The sequence below is a fragment of the Embiotoca jacksoni genome, unplaced genomic scaffold (assembly GCF_022577435.1).
Source record: "Embiotoca jacksoni isolate LCO1_2020_lvr unplaced genomic scaffold, fEmbJac1.0.p SCAF_51, whole genome shotgun sequence".
Taxonomy (NCBI): Eukaryota; Metazoa; Chordata; class Actinopteri; family Embiotocidae; genus Embiotoca; species Embiotoca jacksoni.
The window spans coordinates 1,203,168-1,223,494 of record NW_027185405.1 but is presented as its reverse complement, the minus strand read 5'-3'; the positions used below and the strand labels follow the sequence as shown (position 1 = coordinate 1,223,494).

The window sequence follows — 20,327 nt, the reverse complement described above, 5'->3', positions numbered from 1 at the left end:
TTGAAACACAAAATAATGTATTGGTGATACAGTAGGGCTACAATCAAACAATCAAAGCATCATGAACACAAAGTCAACGGTGATCATTAATTCATGATGTTGACTTTGTAGGCAGATATTATTTACTGCTGACATCATCTATCGTCCATTTGAAGGCAGATTTTCTTCTAAATAAAAGTTATTTGAATAAAATTGTGATAAAATGCATCTAACACCAGAAAAACTGCTTGAGAAAAATCTGGAAATATTAAACTACATTTGGTGGCCTCTTATTGTATCGTCGTTTGATATGATTATGGGAAATTATTATAAAGTACACAAAAATAATATTATTATTAAGCCGGTGTATGGGTAATCTTCAACTCAACAACATTCCCTCACTATTATTTTTAACTCACCTTACACAAAGTGAAGTCAGATTTTAATTTATATGTTTGGTTTAAAGATTATTTCTGACAAAGATGATGTCAAAATAAGAAAACGTGGAGAAAAAAAAAAGACCAGAAACCTGCTAATAGCTTTAGTTTTTCCCAATAATATCACAACACTGTTTATTCTAATTACCTGATGAGGCTATAAACAAAAATTCCCAAGAGAAATAGACACATATTTTATTAGTGCATGAGTGTTTCTAGTGCCTGGAATTAAGATAGTCTTTTTTATTACATAATTACATTACATATAAACCTGTTTGAGCAGGTCAAGCTGAGTCAACCAGTTTTTACTGCGTCTAACTCATCCACGATAGAGCGTATGAAATGACTGAACACCTGCTAAGATCCACTTTCTTCACTGCTAACTTTCTTCAGTCTGCGTTCTGGTTGTCACATTTAGACTCATTACTAAATACAGACATTGAATTCGGATTTGGAAGATTTTGTTTTGTTAATATGACGCATCATAATGCTCACCTGCACAGTAATGGCATCATATTTATAATAATACGAGGAAGAAAACGGAGGGGAAAAAAATCAACAATATTCTGAGGCAAAGAGGAGACAATCAGCTTGAAAATATACACCGTTATTATGATGTTTTAAGTAAAACTGCTTCTTTTTTTTATTGTGCGCATTATATAACAAAACATTGGGGGAATTTGTTCCACGGAAGTTTTAGTAGTTTTTGATATATTATCTATTATAATAAAGGTTAATTGGGGGATATTCGCCTTCACCAGACCACAAAAATGTAATGTTTGTGCCATGTTACTTTGTAAGGATTCACTTCGATCTGAATACTTCTTCAACTCGTGGTTGTACTGAATAAAAAAAATAAAAAAGGAGGTCGAGAAATGTCGCTGTAATTACACTTCATTCCTGCGTGGCCGGAGGTGGCGCTGGTGAGCTCTGTGCCTGCAGGAGAAGCCGGAATTACACCACCAAAGAAGCAGCAGCATCATCATCATCATCATCATCAGCAACTGAGTCGACCCGTATAAATAGATCCGCCTTCTGGCTTTTAATTCCTCCTTCTCCTGGGACATTAATGCAGGCAGCAGCTCCGTGTTTTAGCCTTCAGTTAAACCCGCTGGTTTCTGGTTTCTGGTTTTTGTTTTGACAGACCAGACAGACTCGTTATGGCTTCTTCCAGGAAGCGGAACGCTCTCGGGGACGCCCGGGACATGACCGCCAGCAAGCAGCCCCGGTCGGACCACAAGGAACACGTCGCCGCCTTGATCCTGGCGAGAGGAGGGAGCAAGGGGATCCCCCTTAAAAACATCAAGATGTTGGCCGGGGTGCCCCTCATCGGATGGGTGCTGAGAGCTGCCGTGGACTCCGACATGTTCGACAGGTACAACTCAAATAACTGGAGGATAAAGTGGGAAACCTGCTCTGAATGTACCTTTAAACACCAGTTTACAGACAGTACACCTGCTTAATTACCGTTTCATGCTCTATAACTTTAGAATATTTCTATTCAGTGCGGCATCTTATTAAAGTATTCCACACTTTATATCCTAAATAGTTTGTGTTCAAGTCTCTGTCGTAATAACAATAACTGACGTGTCACAACAAACCGAGTAAACATTTTATTTCGAACAAGAACAAAAATTTCATACATGGCATTGAAATACACGTGTAAATATATTATAAATAGTGTTGTAAAGAACAATGAATGACAACATACTTTGAGAAGTCATCTTTTTAGTCGTTTATGATGAGAAAAATAAAAAGTGTTCTCGATGCTCAACTTTGATTTATGTCACTGTAAATTTTTATTTTTAATTTGACAATATGACATTTTTAGACTGACTAATTATTGTGTTTTTCATGATTATTAAGGTAACCTGGACTGAATCTTGCCGAAGTCCACTTTTTGTTTTCCTTCAAAATGACCTAATAAACACAACGTACTAGTACAGTAAAACATGAAATGAGATACTTACCCTCACTCTGCAATAACAATGACAACACCTTTTAATTCTCCCAGTGTGTGGGTGTCAACAGACCACGACGAGATCGAGAAAGTGGCAAAATCCTGGGGTGCCAAGGTGCACCGGAGGAGTCCTCAAGTCTCCAGAGACTCTTCCACGTCACTGGAGACCATCCAGGAGTTCGCCCAGCTCAACCCAGGTCGGCCAACCGCTCCCGGATCCATTCGCGCGCAAACTATTAGTGTCACGAGCGGCTCGGTAGGTTTACAAAGTTTCCTCTTGTCGTCTCAGAGGTGGATGTGATCTGTAACATCCAGGCCACGTCGCCGTGTCTCCACCCGTTCCACGTGAAGGAGGCGCTGGAGATGATCACGCTGCAGGGCTTCGACTCGGTCTTCTCGGTGGTTCGGACGCACCAGTTCCGGTGGGAGGAGGTCAAGAAAGGAAGTAAGATGTCACCCTTAGTTTCTATTATCGCTATAAATGAACTGCATCCGTCCCAGTGTGGCGCCTCGCTCTTCCTTGTTCCGTCTTCTGTGCACGATCCAGCTTCGTCTGGGCGGGATTCATGTTTTCATGAGGAGGTGGAGAAATGTGCTCTTCAGTGAGCCAACTTCAACCTCCAGCTGTCACAGGCTGCATTTTAAACTGTGGAAAAAAACCGGACATTTCTCGAAGACGTCATTGTTTTTTAAAATCACAGAAAAAGAGACTTCAGAAGCTGCTTTAGAAAGAACACATTTTTTAAGTTGTCTTTAGTGTCAGGGAGATTTAGTGATAGTTATCAGTACTCTAAAAGTACAAGAAGGCAATTCGGTAGACTTTGATCCCATAATAATCACACATTATGATCCCAATCAAAACCGAGCTCAACGAAGAGTGCAAAACACCTGCCGCTTTCAGGAGGTCTTCCTCTCTTGATGGTTGTTTTACTTCATTCTAAAAACAAGCCAATATTTTCATGATAAAAACATTTCTCACTTCCTGTTTTTTTCCCACTGAAGTCACTGAGCTGATGAGCAGGAGGACATTACAAGGAAGTTAACATGTTTTTATTTGTATATTTTTTTTCCATAAAGAACCGCGTTACAAACAAGACTGACTCTTATTTGGCATCAAAAACTTTTACGCGACTTCTTCCTGCAACGACAAATTGCAATCGCAAATAAAATGAATGTTTTAATTATCTGGTGTGGTCATTGCAAATAGTTTTCCTTGTATTTATTGTAGCATACTTCCCCCTGAAAGCAGCAGAACAGGTTATCTGCAGGTGGCTGTCAGGTGTGTTTATTTACGGATGGATTCGTTGCCGGCACACCCAGCTCTCGGCTTTATGAAGGTTTCTCTGAGCAGTGAACGAGCCGGTCGTGACGCAAAAGATGAGGAGTCACTGCTGTTCATGTCATTGTTCTGTTAGACACAATAGTGTAGCTCCTGTCATGAGAAATGTAAAGACTCAAGGATGAATTACAGGGATTTGTTTTCTTGGCCAGACCTGCATGAGAAGGATCAAAATCACTCTTAACGCTTCCATGAGAAGAACAAGGCTTCAGTTAAGAGGATCATTGTTTTATCAGCGCATATCAATTCTTTTTAGAAACCTCCAATAAAAAGTCCGTATCGGTCGGAAAAGTTCAACTGCAAAAACGGCACATTTTATTAACCTACGAAACCTTTAGCAACTTGTAACTAGTAGCAGTAACCGACAATAGTTTACGATATCTCCACCCGATTTGCATCTGTGCTGCTTCCTTCAGGTCTGAAGTCTAATCGTGTTCGTTTGACCACAGAAAGCAGTCGTGTCCCGACGGCGTCAGCAAAGCCTGCGATTATCTTGATGGTCTAAGTGAATCATTACCTGATATAGAGATATATATATCAAATGCCCCGTGTGCTGCAAGGATTCTCTGTAACTTTCCAGCAGACCTGAAGCACATTTTATTTGTGTGTGGGAAGCTTGTTCAGCTGCGTCGAGTGAAGAAGGAAACAAAACATCCTCACGGTCGAAGATCTCTCCGTTGTACGTTTTGAGCTCGGCACCGGGTGTTTTGGAAGGCAAACCAGCTGCCGCATGTAAATGAGACCAGCTGACTTGAGACGCTACGGAGCGTTTTGGAAATGTCTGCGTGAATAATGGCGTTTGTATTGGATTTAATTGGACCTCGGCTCTCTTCTCAGGCGAGGAGCTCACCAAGCCGTTCAATCTGAACCCAGCCAAACGGCCGCGGCGGCAGGACTGGGCCGGGGAGCTGTGCGAGAACGGCTCCTTCTACTTCACCAAGAGGGACCTGATTGTAAACAAGGGGCTCCAGCAGGTAACCGGGCGGCGAGGTCGCTTCAGCCGGTCACAACGTTGCGTTTCCGCCAATCGGTTTCAAGCTGTTCGTTTGCCTCCTCCTCTCTCACCAGGGCGGTAAGCTAGGCTACTACGAGATGCTGCCGCAGTACAGCGTGGACATCGACGTGGACATCGACTGGCCTGTGGCGGAGCAGAGGGTCCTCAGGTGAGATGGACGCAAAAAACAGTCCAACAAACACCTGCTGTGTTCATGTAGGGCCCGGCTTATTGATTGGACGGCTCCCCTGTGATCTGGTACTTGTTCAGTCCGTTCCCTCGTGTTATCCAGACTGCGTATCTTCCGAACAGGTACGGCTACTTCGGCCGGGCCACGCCCGAGGTGGTCCGCCTGATGTTCTGCAACATTTCCGGGTGTTTAACAGAAGGAAGGATCTTTCTGTCCGTATCCGGAAAAGAGGGAGCGGAGATGGTCTCCATTAATACCAAAGACATGACGGGCATCCGCATGCTGAAGAAAGAAGATGTGGAGGTCTTTTTTCTTTCTTCTTTTTACAGCTCTATAAAACAGCACGGGTGAACCGGACCATGTCATGTGATCTCACGTCATCACGTCTCACTTCTTCAGGTCGTGCTGTTGACCTCCAACGAGGACCCGGTGACGAAGGTGCTGTCGGACAAGCTGGCTGAGAGGACGGGCTGCAAGATCCTGCAGGTGGGGGAGGAGCCGCTGAACAATTTGCAGTCAATCATTGAGAAGAGGAGGCTGGACTGGAAGGATGTGGCGTACATGGGTAAAGCACCTGCTCCTTTCATTATTTGCATTATGCTTCTATTTGTATATATTCCGATGATACTTTCTATCGCGCGAGTACGTTTCCTCTTCACCACTTGGCTTTTTTTTTTGTCCACAATATATTGAAGTTTGTTGCTATTCGAGTTCAGTTTTAACCATTTTAATTCAAACTAGTGCCTCCTAGTGGTGTGGATGTATTTGCCTTTGTGCAGCCGGTTTGTTCCTCTCACACCGCCGGGTTCCATTAGAAACAGATAGTTAGGTTTTAGTTCACAGACCGATTACGTTCACGACTTTCTTGTTTCTCGTGTCAGGTAACGACAAAGCGGACGTTAGGTGCCTGAACCTGGCCGGTTTGAGTGCGGTACCTGGAGACGCTCCGGTGGTCGCCATCAACGCAGCGAAGTACACCTGCCATCAGGTCGGAGGTTTGGGGGCGGTGAGGGAGTTCGCCGAACACATTCTCCAGCAGAAAGAAAAGGCGAAGGCGAAGGTGGAGCAGGACGGCGTCGGCCGCTGCAGCTAATCATCTGGAATTGGCTCCGCTGGGAACGGTGTAAGCTGGAACACTGATGAGGCACATAAATACATAAAAATAGAAGAAATCAAACTTCACACTTGAGATATTGCAGTACATATCAGATTTTTAAAATAGCTGGATTTTTTTTTTTTTTTTTTTTTTTTAAAGTCTCATACAATCAGGTTTTTCAGATTTGAGTGGCTTTCAAAATGTGATAAGTAATGTTGTGAATTAATACAACTAAATCTGAAGTAATCAAAACCTTGGTTTGATGTTGCAGCCAAGACTAATTTCCAAAAAACAATTACAACAAATGAAGTGTTGTTGTTGTTTTTTTTGTCACCATAAACAGTTTGCCTTCAAATATTTGACAAAAAAAAAGATAAGATATTGCTGTGGCTTGTTGGACATTTTTTGAACCAAACCACTTCCCCATTGCTCTTATATAAATATGAATTTTCATATTGAATTTAATGATATTTTCATATCCCATATGGCACTCCCTAAAGTGGAACTATGTTAAATGGTTTACTTGAGGAAAATATACCAAAAGTAATGTCTGTTCAGATTTAACTTGGCTCCCGTTTTATTAGTCACTTGCCTTTTATTTTTAATTTAAACGGCTTACAGCAATAATCTGACATTTTAATACTGTAAATATACTGATCCACTTTCTCACTGAGAGGAAATGACACCAGCAGCCTGTTGGATAAGTTGAACATGAAAACAGGGGAAGCAGCCAGCCGGACAAGTCACAGTTTTACAGTTGCTTGACTCTTTTACACTCTCTATGCTAAGCTAACTCTCTGCCTTTGACCAGAACGTTTTATCGCCGTTTCAGATGACAACTGTTTGCAAGAGAGCGAGTATTTTTCCAGAAAATGAGTCCCTGCTGCTCTGTTGTGTTTGCTTGGTTGGAAACAGAAGAATTTGAGGGTTTTAGTTTGTACCTGCTGGCTGTGAAGAGATTGATTTGCTGCGTGAAGGTTTGACACCGTGCAGGACTTGTATTTGCACTAAGTGTTGTAATATTTTCAATGCTCTATTTAAGTTGTAATTCTCTGAGCTTTCATTAGTTCACTTTTCTCTGAGGTGCCAATTCTGTTTCAATGTCTGCTCGTCTCATGTCTCTTTATTTAATTAAATTGTCATTTTATTTTGTGAATAAAGTTGTTCATTCAAAAATCTTGGTCTTGTGTTTTTTTTATTTTTTATAATCTTAAACAAAGCTTATCAACACAACTCTGCAAGGACACCAAACACGCCTGAACGCCTTGAATAAAGTTTGACTTTTTTGGTTCAAATTTGTCCAAACCTCTCGTTGAACACGAGATCAACAGGAAATGAACACATTACGTTTCAGAAGCACGAGTAGGTTCAACAGCAGGTGAACATTGAGTGCTGATTCTGCCTGTTGCTGGTCCAACATAAAACTCAGCAGCCTCTTATTTACAGCCACATTAGATAATGACCGTTTCTGAGCCTCTTAAAATGCTCTTAAGGACAAAGTTGCAGTTCTTCAGATTCATACGGCACATAATGGAAACATGACAAACATCTATTTGCTTAATGAGATGGTTTGATGTCATCTCGTGACGCCTCCTTCTGCTGTGGTTTAATGGCACACGAGTGGAGAATTTGACTCAATCCTAATACATTATCCGTGTCCATGCTTGGTGCCTTTCACTGCCAGCAATATGTTTGTATATTTTAAAAATAAGCATTTTCTAAACTGGAGTTATTTGTTAGCCTAATGTTCAATGCCAATAAATGGCTCTTCTTCTTCTTCATAGTTGCCTGTTCATAGTTGTAAACTACGCCTAAAGTTGAGAATATATCTCTCTCATGTCTGTAAGGTAAATATGAAGCCAGAAGTCCACCCTGTCCACAAACACTGAGACACCCATCACTGATCCACATTTACGATTCATTTTATTTGCCCAGTCAAACTCAATAAACCTGATGAGGCTCATCGGTGATGAATGACCACATATTTGTTTGTTTTTTTCATAACATCTGCAGTCTGAGAGAAAATGCAGAAGATAAATGTCAAATTTATGCACAGAAACAACTAAAACAATCTGGGACCCACATGAATATTGGTTATATTTTTCCTTCCCTGTTTTTGTCCCCTGCATGTGTCCTTTTTTCCCCTGTCCTCTCGTTGTTTCTGTCCCGCCGATGGAAATGAGCAGCGGAGACTATAAAAGGTGATTTGAATGGAGTCGTTCAGTGAGGAGACGTTTGCTTAGCAGAGTCCTGGAGGAGGATGTCCGTGTCAATATGCACGATTCATGTTGTCTGAGTGACTTGGAAAGTGTGTGTGTGTGTGTGTGTGCGTGTGTGTGTGTGTGTGTGTGTGTGTGTGTGTGTGTGTGTGTGAGTGTGTGTGTGTGTGTGTGTGTGTGTGTGTGTGTGCGCGTGTGTGTGTGTGTGTGTTGAATGGTTACAGGAAAAGGGAAAGAAGAGGAAATGATTTACTGGAGACAGAAAGAGAAGATTGTGCCTAATTAGCTGGTTGGGAGGTTAATTTGTGATGCTGATCATTGTGTGCAGCAGAGTGAAGGAGGGACAGAAATATAATGTAGAAAAAACACATCCATGACGTGTCTTTGAACAAATTTCTCATCCTGTGTCTGGTCTCTTCTTTATTTCATCTTAGTCGATTAAATCATCTTCATTTTTTTTTTTTTTTTTTAACTCTGACTTTCTCTGTGGCTTCGGGCGCCCGAAGGTTTTTTCTCCTCCTCAAATGTCCGTCCATCCGTGATATCCATTTTGCTGACTGCATTAGAAATGTCCATCTGAGAAAATAGATTAATTGTCAATCACATAAGATTGTCAACTGGAAAAATTATGAGCAATTTCTTGGCTTGAAGGAAAATGTATTGATATTTATTTAATAAAATAAATTATAATACACAATTATATAAATAGATATATTCTATAATTCTATATATTATAATATAATTGTGTAATAATTATGACTACATGATTATGTAATATAATTATATAATCTAAAATTATATAGTCTAAAATTACATAAGAAGAAATTTCCCCTCGGGGATTAATAAAGTGAATAAAATAAAAATAAAATAAATAAAATAATATTTTTGTCCAGATCGTTGTGGGTGGGGTCAAACGGGGCGGGGCCTTCCTCTGATGAGACTAAAGGGAATGGAACATCATTTTTGTGTGGAGGTGGAGCCTAAAAGGGCGGGGCATTCTTTCCCCCACTGTGATGTCACAATTGCCTTTGAAGTCTATAAATATCAGAACCTTCCCTCACATCAACTCATTCTCCTACACAAGTATCTCGAGTCAAGAGTGATCCAGAGCACAAGTAACAGTCATCAACAGAGAATAACCAACAGCAACCGTACAACCGAACAACAGTACAACAGTACAACCGTACAACAGTACAACCGAACAACAGTACAACAGTACAGTCTGCTCCAGACTACTGCATTACTGACAAGCATCCACTGCTTCAATTGTATACCGTGTTTTTATTTGACGGTGCCATGGCCCAGTACACAAGAAGTTTTCACCAACAAAGCCGGCAGAACGACCATTATGGTCTGCGCGGCGCCTACGACGCCTGCAAGAGTGAAAATACCTACTTAAAACAACAAAACCAAAGAATGGAGCAGCACATCAACGCACTGATGGAGCAGAAATCAGTACACTCCTGCAAGATGGAGGAGCAAAGAGGGAAAGTGACCGCCATGGAGAACCACGTGAAGAACGTGAAGTTGGAGCGTGACGGGCTGGCGGAGCTTCTGGAGGCAGAGCGAGCAAACAAGTACAAACAGCAGGAAGTCAAGACACCACCTCCGCCTCTGGCAGACATGGTGCGGGAGGAAAAACTGCTGGAAGAACAAAGAAAAGACCTGCAGAACAACAAGATGGTCCTTGAGGAGACGGAGGACAACGCCTACAAGGCAATCCTCAGCATGAAAGACCAAAAGAGGCGCCTGAAGGAAGAAAGGCTCTTACTGGGAAAACAGTACAGATTGCTGAGGGAGCAGGACAAAACTAATGGGACAATTAACAAACCCTACAACAACAAAGAAAGTAAGGACAAGAAAGAACTGGAGGCAGTGAAGAAAGAACTGAAGGAAGTAAAGAAAGGACTGGAGGAAAAGAACAAAGACTTTGAGGAAGTAAAGAAAGGACTCGAACAGCAAAAGAAAAACGCTGTGAAGAAGTATAATGTTCTTTTACTACTTTTTGAGGACCTCGAAAAGAAAAGTGTAGAGGAGAAGATGGAGCTTCAAAGGAAAGCAGAGGAGGTGAACAAGGACAAAAAAGAATTGGAGGAAGTAAAGAAGGGGCTGGAGGAAAAGAGCAAGGAACTGGACATGGCAAATAAAAAATTTGAGGAGAAGTATAATGTCCTTTTACTAGTTTTCGAGGACCTCAAAAAGGAAAGTGGAGAGGAGAAGATGGAGCTTCAAAAGAAAGGAGAGGAGGTGAACGAGGAGCTGGAAAACAAAGTGCAGAAGAAGGACGAGCTCGTAAAGAAGGCGAAAGAAGAGAAGAAGCAGAAAAAGAACAGACGCAGCTGGAGTATCTCCAAGTGGATGCACCAAAACAAGAAAGACAAACAACAGTGAAGCAGAAGAGTCGCTCCCTCTTCTTCCTCCCCCAAACCTCACCCTTCCTCTCCACCCTCACCCACCACTTTCCTCAACTAGCCTCAACCATATCCTCCTCCCATCCCTCTCCCCCGTCCCGTCCCATCCCATCCCTCTCCCCCATCCCATCCCATCTTTCTCCTCCCTCCCCCGTCCCATCCCATCCCATCCCAATCCTCTCCCCCGTCCCATCCCATCCTAACCCTTGGCCCCATCCCATCCCATCCCATCCCATCCCATCCCATCCCTCTCCCCCATCCCATCCCATCTTTCTCCTCCCTCCCCCGTCCCATCCCATCCCATCCCAATCCTCTCCCCCGTCCCATCCCATCCTAACCCTTGGCCCCATCCCATCCCATCCCATCCCATCCCTCTCCTCCCTCCCCCATCCCATTCCCCTCCCCCATCCCATCCCATCCCATCCCTCTCCCCCGTCCCGTCCCATCCCAACCCTCAGCCACGTCCCCATCTAAACCCTCGGCCACGTCCCCATCGAAACCCTCGGCCCCGTCCCATCCCAACCCTCGGCCACGTCCCCATCTAAACCCTCGGCCCCGTCCCATCCCAACCTTTGGCTACGTCCCCATCAAAACCCTCGGCCACGTCCCCGTCCCAACCCTCTCCCCCATCCCATCCCTCTCCCATACCTCTCCCCCATCCCATCCCTCTCCCATCTCCCATCCCTCTCCCCCATCCCTACCTCTACACTTGTAAAAAAATAAAAAATAAAAAAACAAATAAAATAAACATCTGGTCTTGCATCTAGTAACTACACCTGTCAGGTAGAAATAGTGAAGTACAACATTGTCCTCTGACATGTATTGGACCATAAGTGTAAAGTGGCATTATAAGATGAGAATTAGTGCCTCATGTTTGTATTAATGTCTCCAACAACCTGTTAATTTGCCATTTACATCCACGTCTGTCCAGATTTATAAGTAATTTGGCTAATAAATCTGATTCTGATTGATCACAAAGTTGTAGCCACGACAACAGACAATGTTGCAAATGTGGATGTGGTTTTAAACAAAATATATAGTCAAATACAAATACAAAAATACCTGCTGAAAGAGTGAAGTACTTGAGAAAACGTACTTAATGTTACTTTCCAACACTTTAAATGAAGTTGTGTAGAGATTTAAACTGTAGCAGTTATAATTCAAAAGTCTTTGGTAAAAATTTAAGGAAGAAACTAACTTTTTATGCGTTAAAGTGAAGGTATGTGTTGATGTATTTATTTATTTTTATTTTATTTTATTTGGTTTGGTTTTTTGTGTATATAGTCTGTGTGTGTATTCATTCTAAAATAATAATAATTTTTTTATTGATTTTATGTCATGTTATACGTATATGTAACATTTTTCATATTGTGTGCACTTTTTGGTTTTCTTTGCTGCTGTGACGAACAAATTTACCCACTGTGGGATTAATAAAATAAAATCTAATCTAATCTAATCTAATCTAATCTAATCTAATCTAATCTAATCTAATCATGATTTGACATCTGTGCTGTTTCTCCACAGATGTAACAATTACTCCCCCTGGTGTTCAAACTATGGAACTACAGCGCTTTTAAGAAGGATAATAAAACACTTTAGGATGAGTTTGTTCACCAAACTTAGAAATGATTTCATTTCTTTAGCATGAGGTCAGCAGTAAAGTGTTCTGAGAAAATAGTGTTCTTTAGATATTCTACACCTTTGCACCTCATGTGAGATGTCTTTGGAAAGCAAACATACAATATTGACATAACTCACCAATAAAGCCTCATAAATCCAGCGACGATCAATAAAAGTCAGATAAAAACGGTCTGGTTAGGTCGGCAGAGGTCCAGTGAATCCAAGCCAGAAAAGTATTCAGTCCAAAACGCATCATTACATCCATAATCCACATGGTTCCCTTTAGTTAGCTCTGCTGCGAGGCCGTTAGCGTGTCTCCCTGAACGCTCCACGTTTGATTGACAGCTCACCGAGCCAATAGAAACTTCAATGTCTGGTCACCTTGTACGTCCTGCTATATTATTGAGGTTGTTTTTTTTTTACATGAAAACAATGTCTTATTGAAATTGTACAAACTTTATGGTGGTCAGATGCGCTGCTGTAAATAGTTTGATGTGTTCTCTTTCTCCAAATGGCTTCTTTTTCTTTTTTTTTTGGAAACACCTGGACATACCCTCAGACAAACATGTCAAATATTCATTTTCTGTGGCATTGTAATCAGACTTGAATCAGGACTTTATACTGTGATCCCATTGTGTTTTCCAGGTCACAGCTCTGTAGTCATTTTTTTGCATAAAAAAACCTAACTTTTACTTCAGTGTGTTAAAAAGTGTTCCCTTGTGAAGAGACCAAACTCAAACCTGTATTACGAACAGTTCAGGAGCAGCTCTCAGTTTACTTCTGTTACGCCTTGATGAGTTTTAGTAATGTTAAAACACAGACATCCACGTGTATCAGAAAATGGGACCGTTTTAATAAATGATCAGATTTGAAATACATTCAAATTTTTATGTTTCACAGTGCGACACCAACATCTGCCAATAGAAAGGTTTAAGAAGCCAAAGATGAATATTTATTTATTTTTTTAAATACAAGGTTGTTTTTTTTATTTTTACAGAGCAGCGAAGTAAAGAAGCTTTATTGAGGAGAGACAATAACTTCCAGGTGTCACTCTGTCATGTTCACCGGCGTGATAACCAGCGGCACGTCGTTCTTTCCCGATTTATTGGTGCAGGGGCTGAAGAACGGGACGATGCATTCGGTGAACGTGTCATTGAACGTGTAGATGTGGATTTTAGCATCAACGTTGTAGAAAGACACCTGCAGAGCCGAGAGAAAACGGAGGACACCAACAACAAAAATACACGGGATGATCAGCCATATAAAGTTACATGTTTGTCAGAAGAAGTCGAGTTATGTCAGATATATTTCCCATAACGCACCTGTCCTTTCTCAAAGTCCACAAATATCCCGATCTTATGAGGTCGGAGGTTGAGGTGGACGTCTGTGGAGGGTTCAGAGCGAAAGGCGTATTTACTCCTGAGATGAAGAACGAAGTGACAGGAAAAGGAAATTAATGACAATAAAAAAAAACTTTCCGCGATGCAAATGTGTGTTTTGATATTTTGTCATGGTTCTACACGTCCCTCATACAGTCTGAGGTAACTGCTTCATGGTTAGACTCACTTGTCTCTTAAACTGAGGAACCAATATCCGTTGCCGGGGGTGTATTCAATCTTCCCCTTCCTGTTGACCGATTGCTTGGACACGCCCAGATCCCAGTCCGTCTTCCCGCCCACCTCCACCTGCTCAACATATTCAGAAAATACTGAAAGGCATGAAAGGCATGAAAGGCATGAAAGGCCGGCCTGGACGGTTGCCAGTAGCTCGAGTCTGACATCATGTTAAAATGTCAAATAGGCATTAATAATAACATATTTATCTGAATTTGCAACAACTTGTTGCATTATGTTAAAAACGTATCGTGACTTTTCTCCTGATTTTTATTAATACTGCAAACCTGACATTATTTTTACAGCCGGAAAAAAGAAAAATCAATAATCAGAGGAGAAGTTTTGGATTGCAGTAACACATTGGTGTCGGAGACAAACCTCTCACCTCCCAATAATGTCTCCCGGAAGAGATGGCCTCCCTCCCCAGGACGCAGACGACTCTGTCGAACCGCTCCGGGTTGTCCGGCAGCAGCCGATGTCGCTCTCCACACCGCACCTGCAGAAACACACGCACTTCATCACGAACCAACTTCATATGAGCCATTTATAGTTCATGTAGATTTACATCATACTCTTTTTTTTTTTTTTTTTTTGTACGGAAAAATGCTTTCGATGCGATTCATGCAAAAACATTTGGAGAACTTTTCAAGATGGCAGACGAGTTAAAAACTGAACGATTCACACACCGTATATATTTTTGAAAACAAACAAAAATCATCTGTGAGTAGTTTATTATTATATATATTATAGTTATTCAGCAGGTGTCTCACGCTTTTCATGTCCTCCGACAGCATCAGTCTGGGATGGGCGGTGCTGGAGTCCAGAGTTACGTCCACTGTGTTGAAGGAAGACGTCAGGAATGTTATTTTAGTCTGCTGACTGTGCATCATTTTACTCCCACTGAATTTACTTTATGTAAATGTGACGTACGTGCATACTCCTGTACTCTCTTCATCCCTGCAGGAAAAAAAAAAAAAAAAAAAGCACATTTATCAGATGAAAACAAGCACATGCAGCAGATATTAATCCCCAGTTTACAAGCAGTGTGAACACGTGTTGTCAGACGGAGGTGGGGGGGGGGGGGACACTCACTGGGCTGGGTCCGGACCGGACTGGGTTCCAGTCCTGGGGCAGGAAAACCTGGACAGAAAGGAGATGACATGCATCAGGAGGTGACACAATTAAACCTCAAGTATAAATCACAAACTACTGAACTGTTCTGGAGAAATGTGCCTGAAAGAAATTGTAAAATTCAAAAAAGAAAAATTCTGTTTATTTGCTTGCAGTTTGTGTGGACCAGCGCATACTAAGCTGCACCACCAGAGGGCAGTATTTCAATACTTAATGATGGAGCAATCCTTACAAACACTTCAAGAGGAAAGGTGTGGTTTCTTTTTAGGGTTTTTTTAATAACCCCCGTTTACTTGTGTTTCTACAGACTCAATAATCTGGGTTATAAAAACAAGACTGAACAAAAGGTCTCTGTGTCTTCCTCGTCCGTGACGGTTGGAAACGAGCCACGTTTTGCATTTCACGGACCTTTTTCTGTGATTTTCTTCAGATCTTCCTGGAACCTGTCCACCAGAGCTGCCAGAGACCTGCAGACGGTGGACATTCCCAGGTCAGAGTTCACCGACACCCCGGACCAGTCGTTGGTGGGCGGGGGACTGGAGAGGACGGGGAACGTCTGGGAAGAAGGTGGGAGCGAATAAACCTCCCTGAATCTGACTCTACATCGTCCAACTGAACCTGAACTCCTCACCAACCTTGACGCAGTGTATGTGGTCGTCCGATTGTGCGAGCTTGTTGAGGAGGCTTTCTCTCCTCCGCAGTTCCTCGACCTCCAGCTCCAGCTGCCGTATCGTGGCGTTGGCCTGGTGCTGTGCCGCCCTCCGGTTGATCTCCATCACCTCCAACAGCTCGGCCTGGGAGCGCTCGATGGCCGACACCAGCGCCGAGAACAGACGCACGCTGCCGGCCGTCTTCTGCTCCACCGCCAGCTGAACAGTTGGAGAATGAAATGTTGATCTTTTGGTACCGTCACCATACAATTGTGGTATTTATGAATGTGTGTGTGTGTGTGTGTGTGTGTGTGTGTGTGTGTGTGTGTGTGTGTTTTACCTGCAGTTCAGCCACAGACATCCTGGTCTCTTCAATCTTTCGGACTCTCTGTCTGATCAACTCCTGCACTTCTTGCTGCGACACACTGAGCTGAGCCTACACGGTAAATAGGACCTCGTCAGCGTGTTAACATCCTCCCTTCATTCCTTCAAACCAATAAGCAATTCAACTGGAGAGAAAACAGCTCAACTTTATTTTTAGAGCGTGCAGCAATAATGAGAAGGAAAATGAGTAAAACTACTGTGAGAAGATATTTTGGACTTATGTGGATCATCATAAAGATGCAAATAAATCCACAGAATAAATTTCAGTTCTCTAGAACTGCATGAAACTCTTCTGAGCTCAAAGAGTCCCACGACACACTCAGGATGTGAACATTTGCTTCGATGGCTAAAGAACTTCCTCCTGTCACACATCATCCAACGCCTGCTCGGTGACGGCCCGTCGTTCTCTGGTTAAAACAAAAGGTCTAAAACATCAATCTGTTCCTCGTCTTTTTCTTCACTTTGTTTTTGCCGACCTTGTTCTCCATCCATTGGGTTTCCACAGCGACCGTGTCGTGACCCTGGTGGTCCTCGGTCTCGCAGTCGGGACAGATGCACACTCGGTCGGTCCGACAGTAAATCTGAAAAACAATCAGGGGGACGTATTCCTTCATGAACAGTAAAAAAAACAAAATGTAAATGAAAAAGGGGGAAAATCAATGACAGCTCTGAAGTTTAAATAAAGGTCTTTGTACCATGATCCCCCTGTGGTGGACGTCACAGACAGAGAGGCTGCGCATGCTTTCCGCCCCGCTCAGCGTGAACCGTCTGCGGCCGCTGGGGCGCGAGACGACGTTTGGAGTGTGACCTGTCTGAAGCTCGGAGGCCAGGGAAGAGATGGGACTGGGGTTCGGTACCGACGAAGCCAGCGCGGTTGTGATTGGTTGAAGCGACGTTGGGATGGTGTCACCTCGGGAGACAATAGACACAAGAGAAAAATCATGGGACCCAGAGGATGAACATGTAGGAAGGACTTCAGTTTACATCGTTTGGTTTTTGGTGAAACACCCGCAGAGCTGCTGACACTTTACTGAAATGAAAAGGTAAACATGTCCAACCAGCGTTGATATTTATGAGCGTTAACCTTCTCAGAGATACGAGAATGACAGCTGACCACTTGTCTTGGTAAAGATTGCTGCTGTGCAGCATAACTCTGACAGGACAGCCAATCTGCAGAAACGTGCTGCTGACCAGTTGAACTCGTGTGTTGAACTATCGGGTCTGCAGCGTTCCTCTGAGACGCAAAGGTCCCAGAACAAAGCAGGACTGAAACGGAATCATTGTCAAAGGAGGAAACAGCACTTCACCACTGAATGGCGAGACTTCAGCTGATCGTAAACTCTGCAGCTCGGCGGTCAACCAGAACCAAGAGCAGAGAACACATCAGTCCTGTTTCAGCTGCTCTGAACTACCTGCAACGCAGGACGGATTTTAAACTCCTCCTTCCATACCAAGCAGCTTTATGTCAGTTCTGCTCTGAAGCTGTGAAGCACACGTGTGGAAATCAGGAAAGCTCGCTCAGACCACATTTTATTTCAGCCTTTAACTGGCTACACCTGCAACTCTCCTGCACTTCACACTGCTGCGCCTTTTAAATTCTATTTGGCTTTATATCTGTTTTAATGTGAAGCACTGAGTGCATGTGATTGTCTCGCTGTTAAAGCACTTTGAGCTGCATTTCTTGTATGAAAGGTGCTGTAGAAATAAAGTTTTGTATTCTTATTATTATTTATAACTTGGATGAATTTACATACTACACAAAAACACAGTAGGGCGCCGCCCTCGGGAAGAGGCTTTTTGAGGACAACTTTTTGTGTTCCCTCGCGGTACATTTTGCATTCTCCAGTTATACGTTTTAAATCTCATCTGAAAACTAGTTTCAGCTGAGAACTTCTCAAATGGAAACCCATCACTCCGGCTTACTCTGAGACGGTGGCGTCGGCGTCGACGGTCTCTTGGGCGGAGGCCGAGGCAGCTTCTTCACTTCGTAAAAGAAGTCGTCCGATACGCCCGCATTTCCTCCACCTCCTTTACCTCCTCGCTTCTCCCTCCCCCCTTCTCCTCCACCTTTCATGGACTTGAACTGATCGGTGATCTCTCGCAGCGTCCGGTTGATCTGCAGATCCGGTCGCTTCTGGAAAGTCCTCTTACACAGAGGACACTGGCAAAGCTGCAGGAGGAAGGAGGGATGGATGAGTGGGGGAGGAAGTGAAAATAAAAAAAAGATGAAAAATAAGTAGAGAGAGCAGTGGGAAGCAAGGGATGACAGAAGTAGGAAGAACCTGGGAAATGTGGAGGAAGGAAGGAACACAAGCCGTTAATATTGGGTTGGACGTTCACCCACCTTACATCCGTCCCAGTACCGGCTGATGCAGACCATGCAGAAGCTGTGGCCGCACGGCGTGGACGAAGGGTTCGTGAACACATCGAGGCATATGGAGCACTGGAACTGCTCGACAGACAGGAAACTGCCATGTAAGGACATCCTGTGGGAAAGCAGAGGAAAAAGACATAGTATAACAAAATCTCCTTTAATCTCCTGCTTTTCTGTGCTTTATATTAACATAAATTAAAAGCTTTTTGGTTTTGGACTGAAAAAATATTACATTGGATTTTTAATGCCCAGCAATGGTAGAAGAGCTCTCCTGCTTTAATGCCACTGCAACTATCAGTGAAGTATTGAAGATGAAATAAGAGATAATACCTTAATGCAGCTGAAGCGGTTAAATCCAGAAAAGCTCCAGAGATGTTTGAAAACGGATCTTTTCTGCTTTGGTTGAATCCCGATCGCTCACACTCTCACTTCTGGAGTGTGTCTGGCTCCCACAGGTGTATAAGTGTGTGTGTGTGTGTGTGTGTTGTTGAGGGAAGGGATTTTCCTATCCTGTGATGAGGGAAGTCACACCACGCCCACTCACCGGTATGTCAGGTAAATGTGGCAGAACTGGTTACGTTGGGGACACGCACACACGCACACACACACACACACACACACACACACACACACACACACACACGACACTGATTTATCTTGTATTATTGTTTGCCGGGAGTACACACAGACACACATGAGTTTACACACACACACACACACAGAGGACACAGGTCCAACACTCAACCTCTATTTCTACAAACAGTCTGCAGGATGTTTTGCTTTAGGTGGGGTCAGACACAGTTTCCTGGAAGTGTCCTAAAGATCATGACTTGACAGTGATTCATTTTGAGGCTGGATGACGAGAGGAATTTGTTTCTTACTTGTCCTGTTTAAAATAAATAAATAAATAAATCACAATATACTTTTTAAGCTGCTCTAATTGTGATGAAAATACCACCTGTTGTTGTTTCTGCTGTTGTTTCTGTTGTTGCTGTTGTTGCTGCGGTGGTTCACACCAACCCGGTGATGCGGCGCCATCCAGAGGGCAGGCAGGTCAGGGGGCATCTCTTTACCCATGAGCATGAACTCATTATGTATTAACTGTTAATAAAGCAAATGGTTACAACTAATAAACCTTTTATAAATGCTGTAATGTAATTTCCTTTCATAATCTTTTTTTTAACATGTAAATAGGCGGGGGCTGACATCGTCCTCCGATCCCTGCAGCTCATATTTCTCAGACTTCACTTTGGTATTTTAACCACAAAGACGTCAATGACAACGAGTAAACCGCAGATTGAACACTACGCTCGGGTCTACGTGACCGAGGCTCCGTGTTGGCATGACGCTTAAAATGAGCTCTCCTTATCGTGTGGTCGGTCTGCGGCAGGATGACGCGGAGCTGTGGGGAAACGTGCTTTCTGTCACCGGCGCTCGTCTTTGTGCGATTCAGCTCCTTTGAACTCGTCTGTGTGAGATTTCTTTTCTTTTTTTTGGTGCATTTTGTTTGTTTACTTTCGCTGCATGTGGATCAGTGACATTTCTCACGTTCATCATTCCTTTCGACCAACGATCCGAAACGAGATAAGCAGACTTTAAGACGGCGTGTTCTCGAATAGGACGTTCAGAGAACAACCTCATTAACAGAACAGTTGGTGGTTGGTGTTTGCAGACGTGCAGATTTATTGACCTGCAGAAAGGTCAGGCTGCTGGACTTCTTCTTCTTTAAAGTCTTCGTCGGTTATAAAACTGTCGTCTCAGGAAGAAGCGTCATTTTCACTCTTAGAGCTCAAACTAATTTGATTAAACACGGTTTTCAAAGCACAGCAACATTTTTAGATCAGTTGGCCTTTTATTGTGCGACAAACCCTCAACATACATCCGATATGTTTTACTGACAAAGTGGGTGCACCTACATTTATCGTAAAGT

The 20,327-nt window shown here is 43.0% G+C and overlaps 3 protein-coding genes across 3 annotated transcripts; 2 read left to right on the top strand and 1 right to left on the bottom strand.

The window, feature by feature from the left end:
• Positions 1-1,384: 1,384 nt before the first annotated feature.
• On the top strand, positions 1,385-7,171 carry cmasa (cytidine monophosphate N-acetylneuraminic acid synthetase a). Its single transcript, XM_069172227.1, has 8 exons — positions 1,385-1,791; positions 2,431-2,573; positions 2,666-2,821; positions 4,553-4,689; positions 4,784-4,878; positions 5,022-5,202; positions 5,299-5,464; positions 5,781-7,171. The coding sequence occupies exons 1-8, from the start codon at positions 1,577-1,579 to the stop codon at positions 5,990-5,992; spliced, it is 1,305 nt and encodes a 434-aa protein (XP_069028328.1). The 5' UTR covers positions 1,385-1,576; the 3' UTR covers positions 5,993-7,171.
• Positions 7,172-9,510: 2,339 nt separating this feature from the next.
• On the top strand, positions 9,511-10,605 carry LOC138211918 (uncharacterized protein PF3D7_1120000-like). Its single transcript, XM_069172116.1, has one exon. The coding sequence runs from the start codon at positions 9,511-9,513 to the stop codon at positions 10,603-10,605; it is 1,095 nt and encodes a 364-aa protein (XP_069028217.1).
• Positions 10,606-13,076: 2,471 nt separating this feature from the next.
• Positions 13,077-18,834, bottom strand: LOC138211969 (E3 ubiquitin-protein ligase TRIM39). The gene is made up of 15 exons (XM_069172183.1): positions 18,728-18,834; positions 18,368-18,509; positions 17,947-18,193; positions 16,719-16,933; positions 16,500-16,604; positions 15,980-16,075; positions 15,625-15,858; positions 15,398-15,545; positions 14,951-14,998; positions 14,789-14,815; positions 14,629-14,693; positions 14,244-14,354; positions 13,812-13,930; positions 13,568-13,664; positions 13,077-13,445 (listed from the first exon to the last, which is right to left on the bottom strand). Exons 2-15 carry the CDS (start codon positions 18,506-18,508, stop codon positions 13,293-13,295), a joined length of 1,806 nt encoding a protein of 601 aa, XP_069028284.1. The 5' UTR covers position 18,509; positions 18,728-18,834; the 3' UTR covers positions 13,077-13,292.
• Positions 18,835-20,327: the final 1,493 nt, after the last annotated feature.

Bases quoted from the DNA above. Each gene is read 5' to 3' on its own strand.
- cmasa (XM_069172227.1), top strand. From the start codon at position 1,577: ATGGCTTCTTCCAGGAAGCGGAACGCTCTCGGGGACGCCCGGGACATG. The intron at 2,574-2,665 runs GTCGGCCAACCG...TTGTCGTCTCAG, and splicing joins GTTCGCCCAGCTCAACCCAG to AGGTGGATGTGATCTGTAAC. The intron at 4,879-5,021 runs GTGAGATGGACG...TCTTCCGAACAG, and splicing joins GCGGAGCAGAGGGTCCTCAG to GTACGGCTACTTCGGCCGGG.
- LOC138211918 (XM_069172116.1), top strand. From the start codon at position 9,511: ATGGCCCAGTACACAAGAAGTTTTCACCAACAAAGCCGGCAGAACGAC.
- LOC138211969 (XM_069172183.1), bottom strand. From the start codon at position 18,508: ATGTCCTTACATGGCAGTTTCCTGTCTGTCGAGCAGTTCCAGTGCTCC. The intron at 15,546-15,624 runs GTTGGTGAGGAG...CCTTCTTCCCAG, and splicing joins ACCACATACACTGCGTCAAG to ACGTTCCCCGTCCTCTCCAG. The intron at 14,816-14,950 runs GTGAGTGTCCCC...TTTTTCCTGCAG, and splicing joins TCCGGTCCGGACCCAGCCCA to GGATGAAGAGAGTACAGGAG.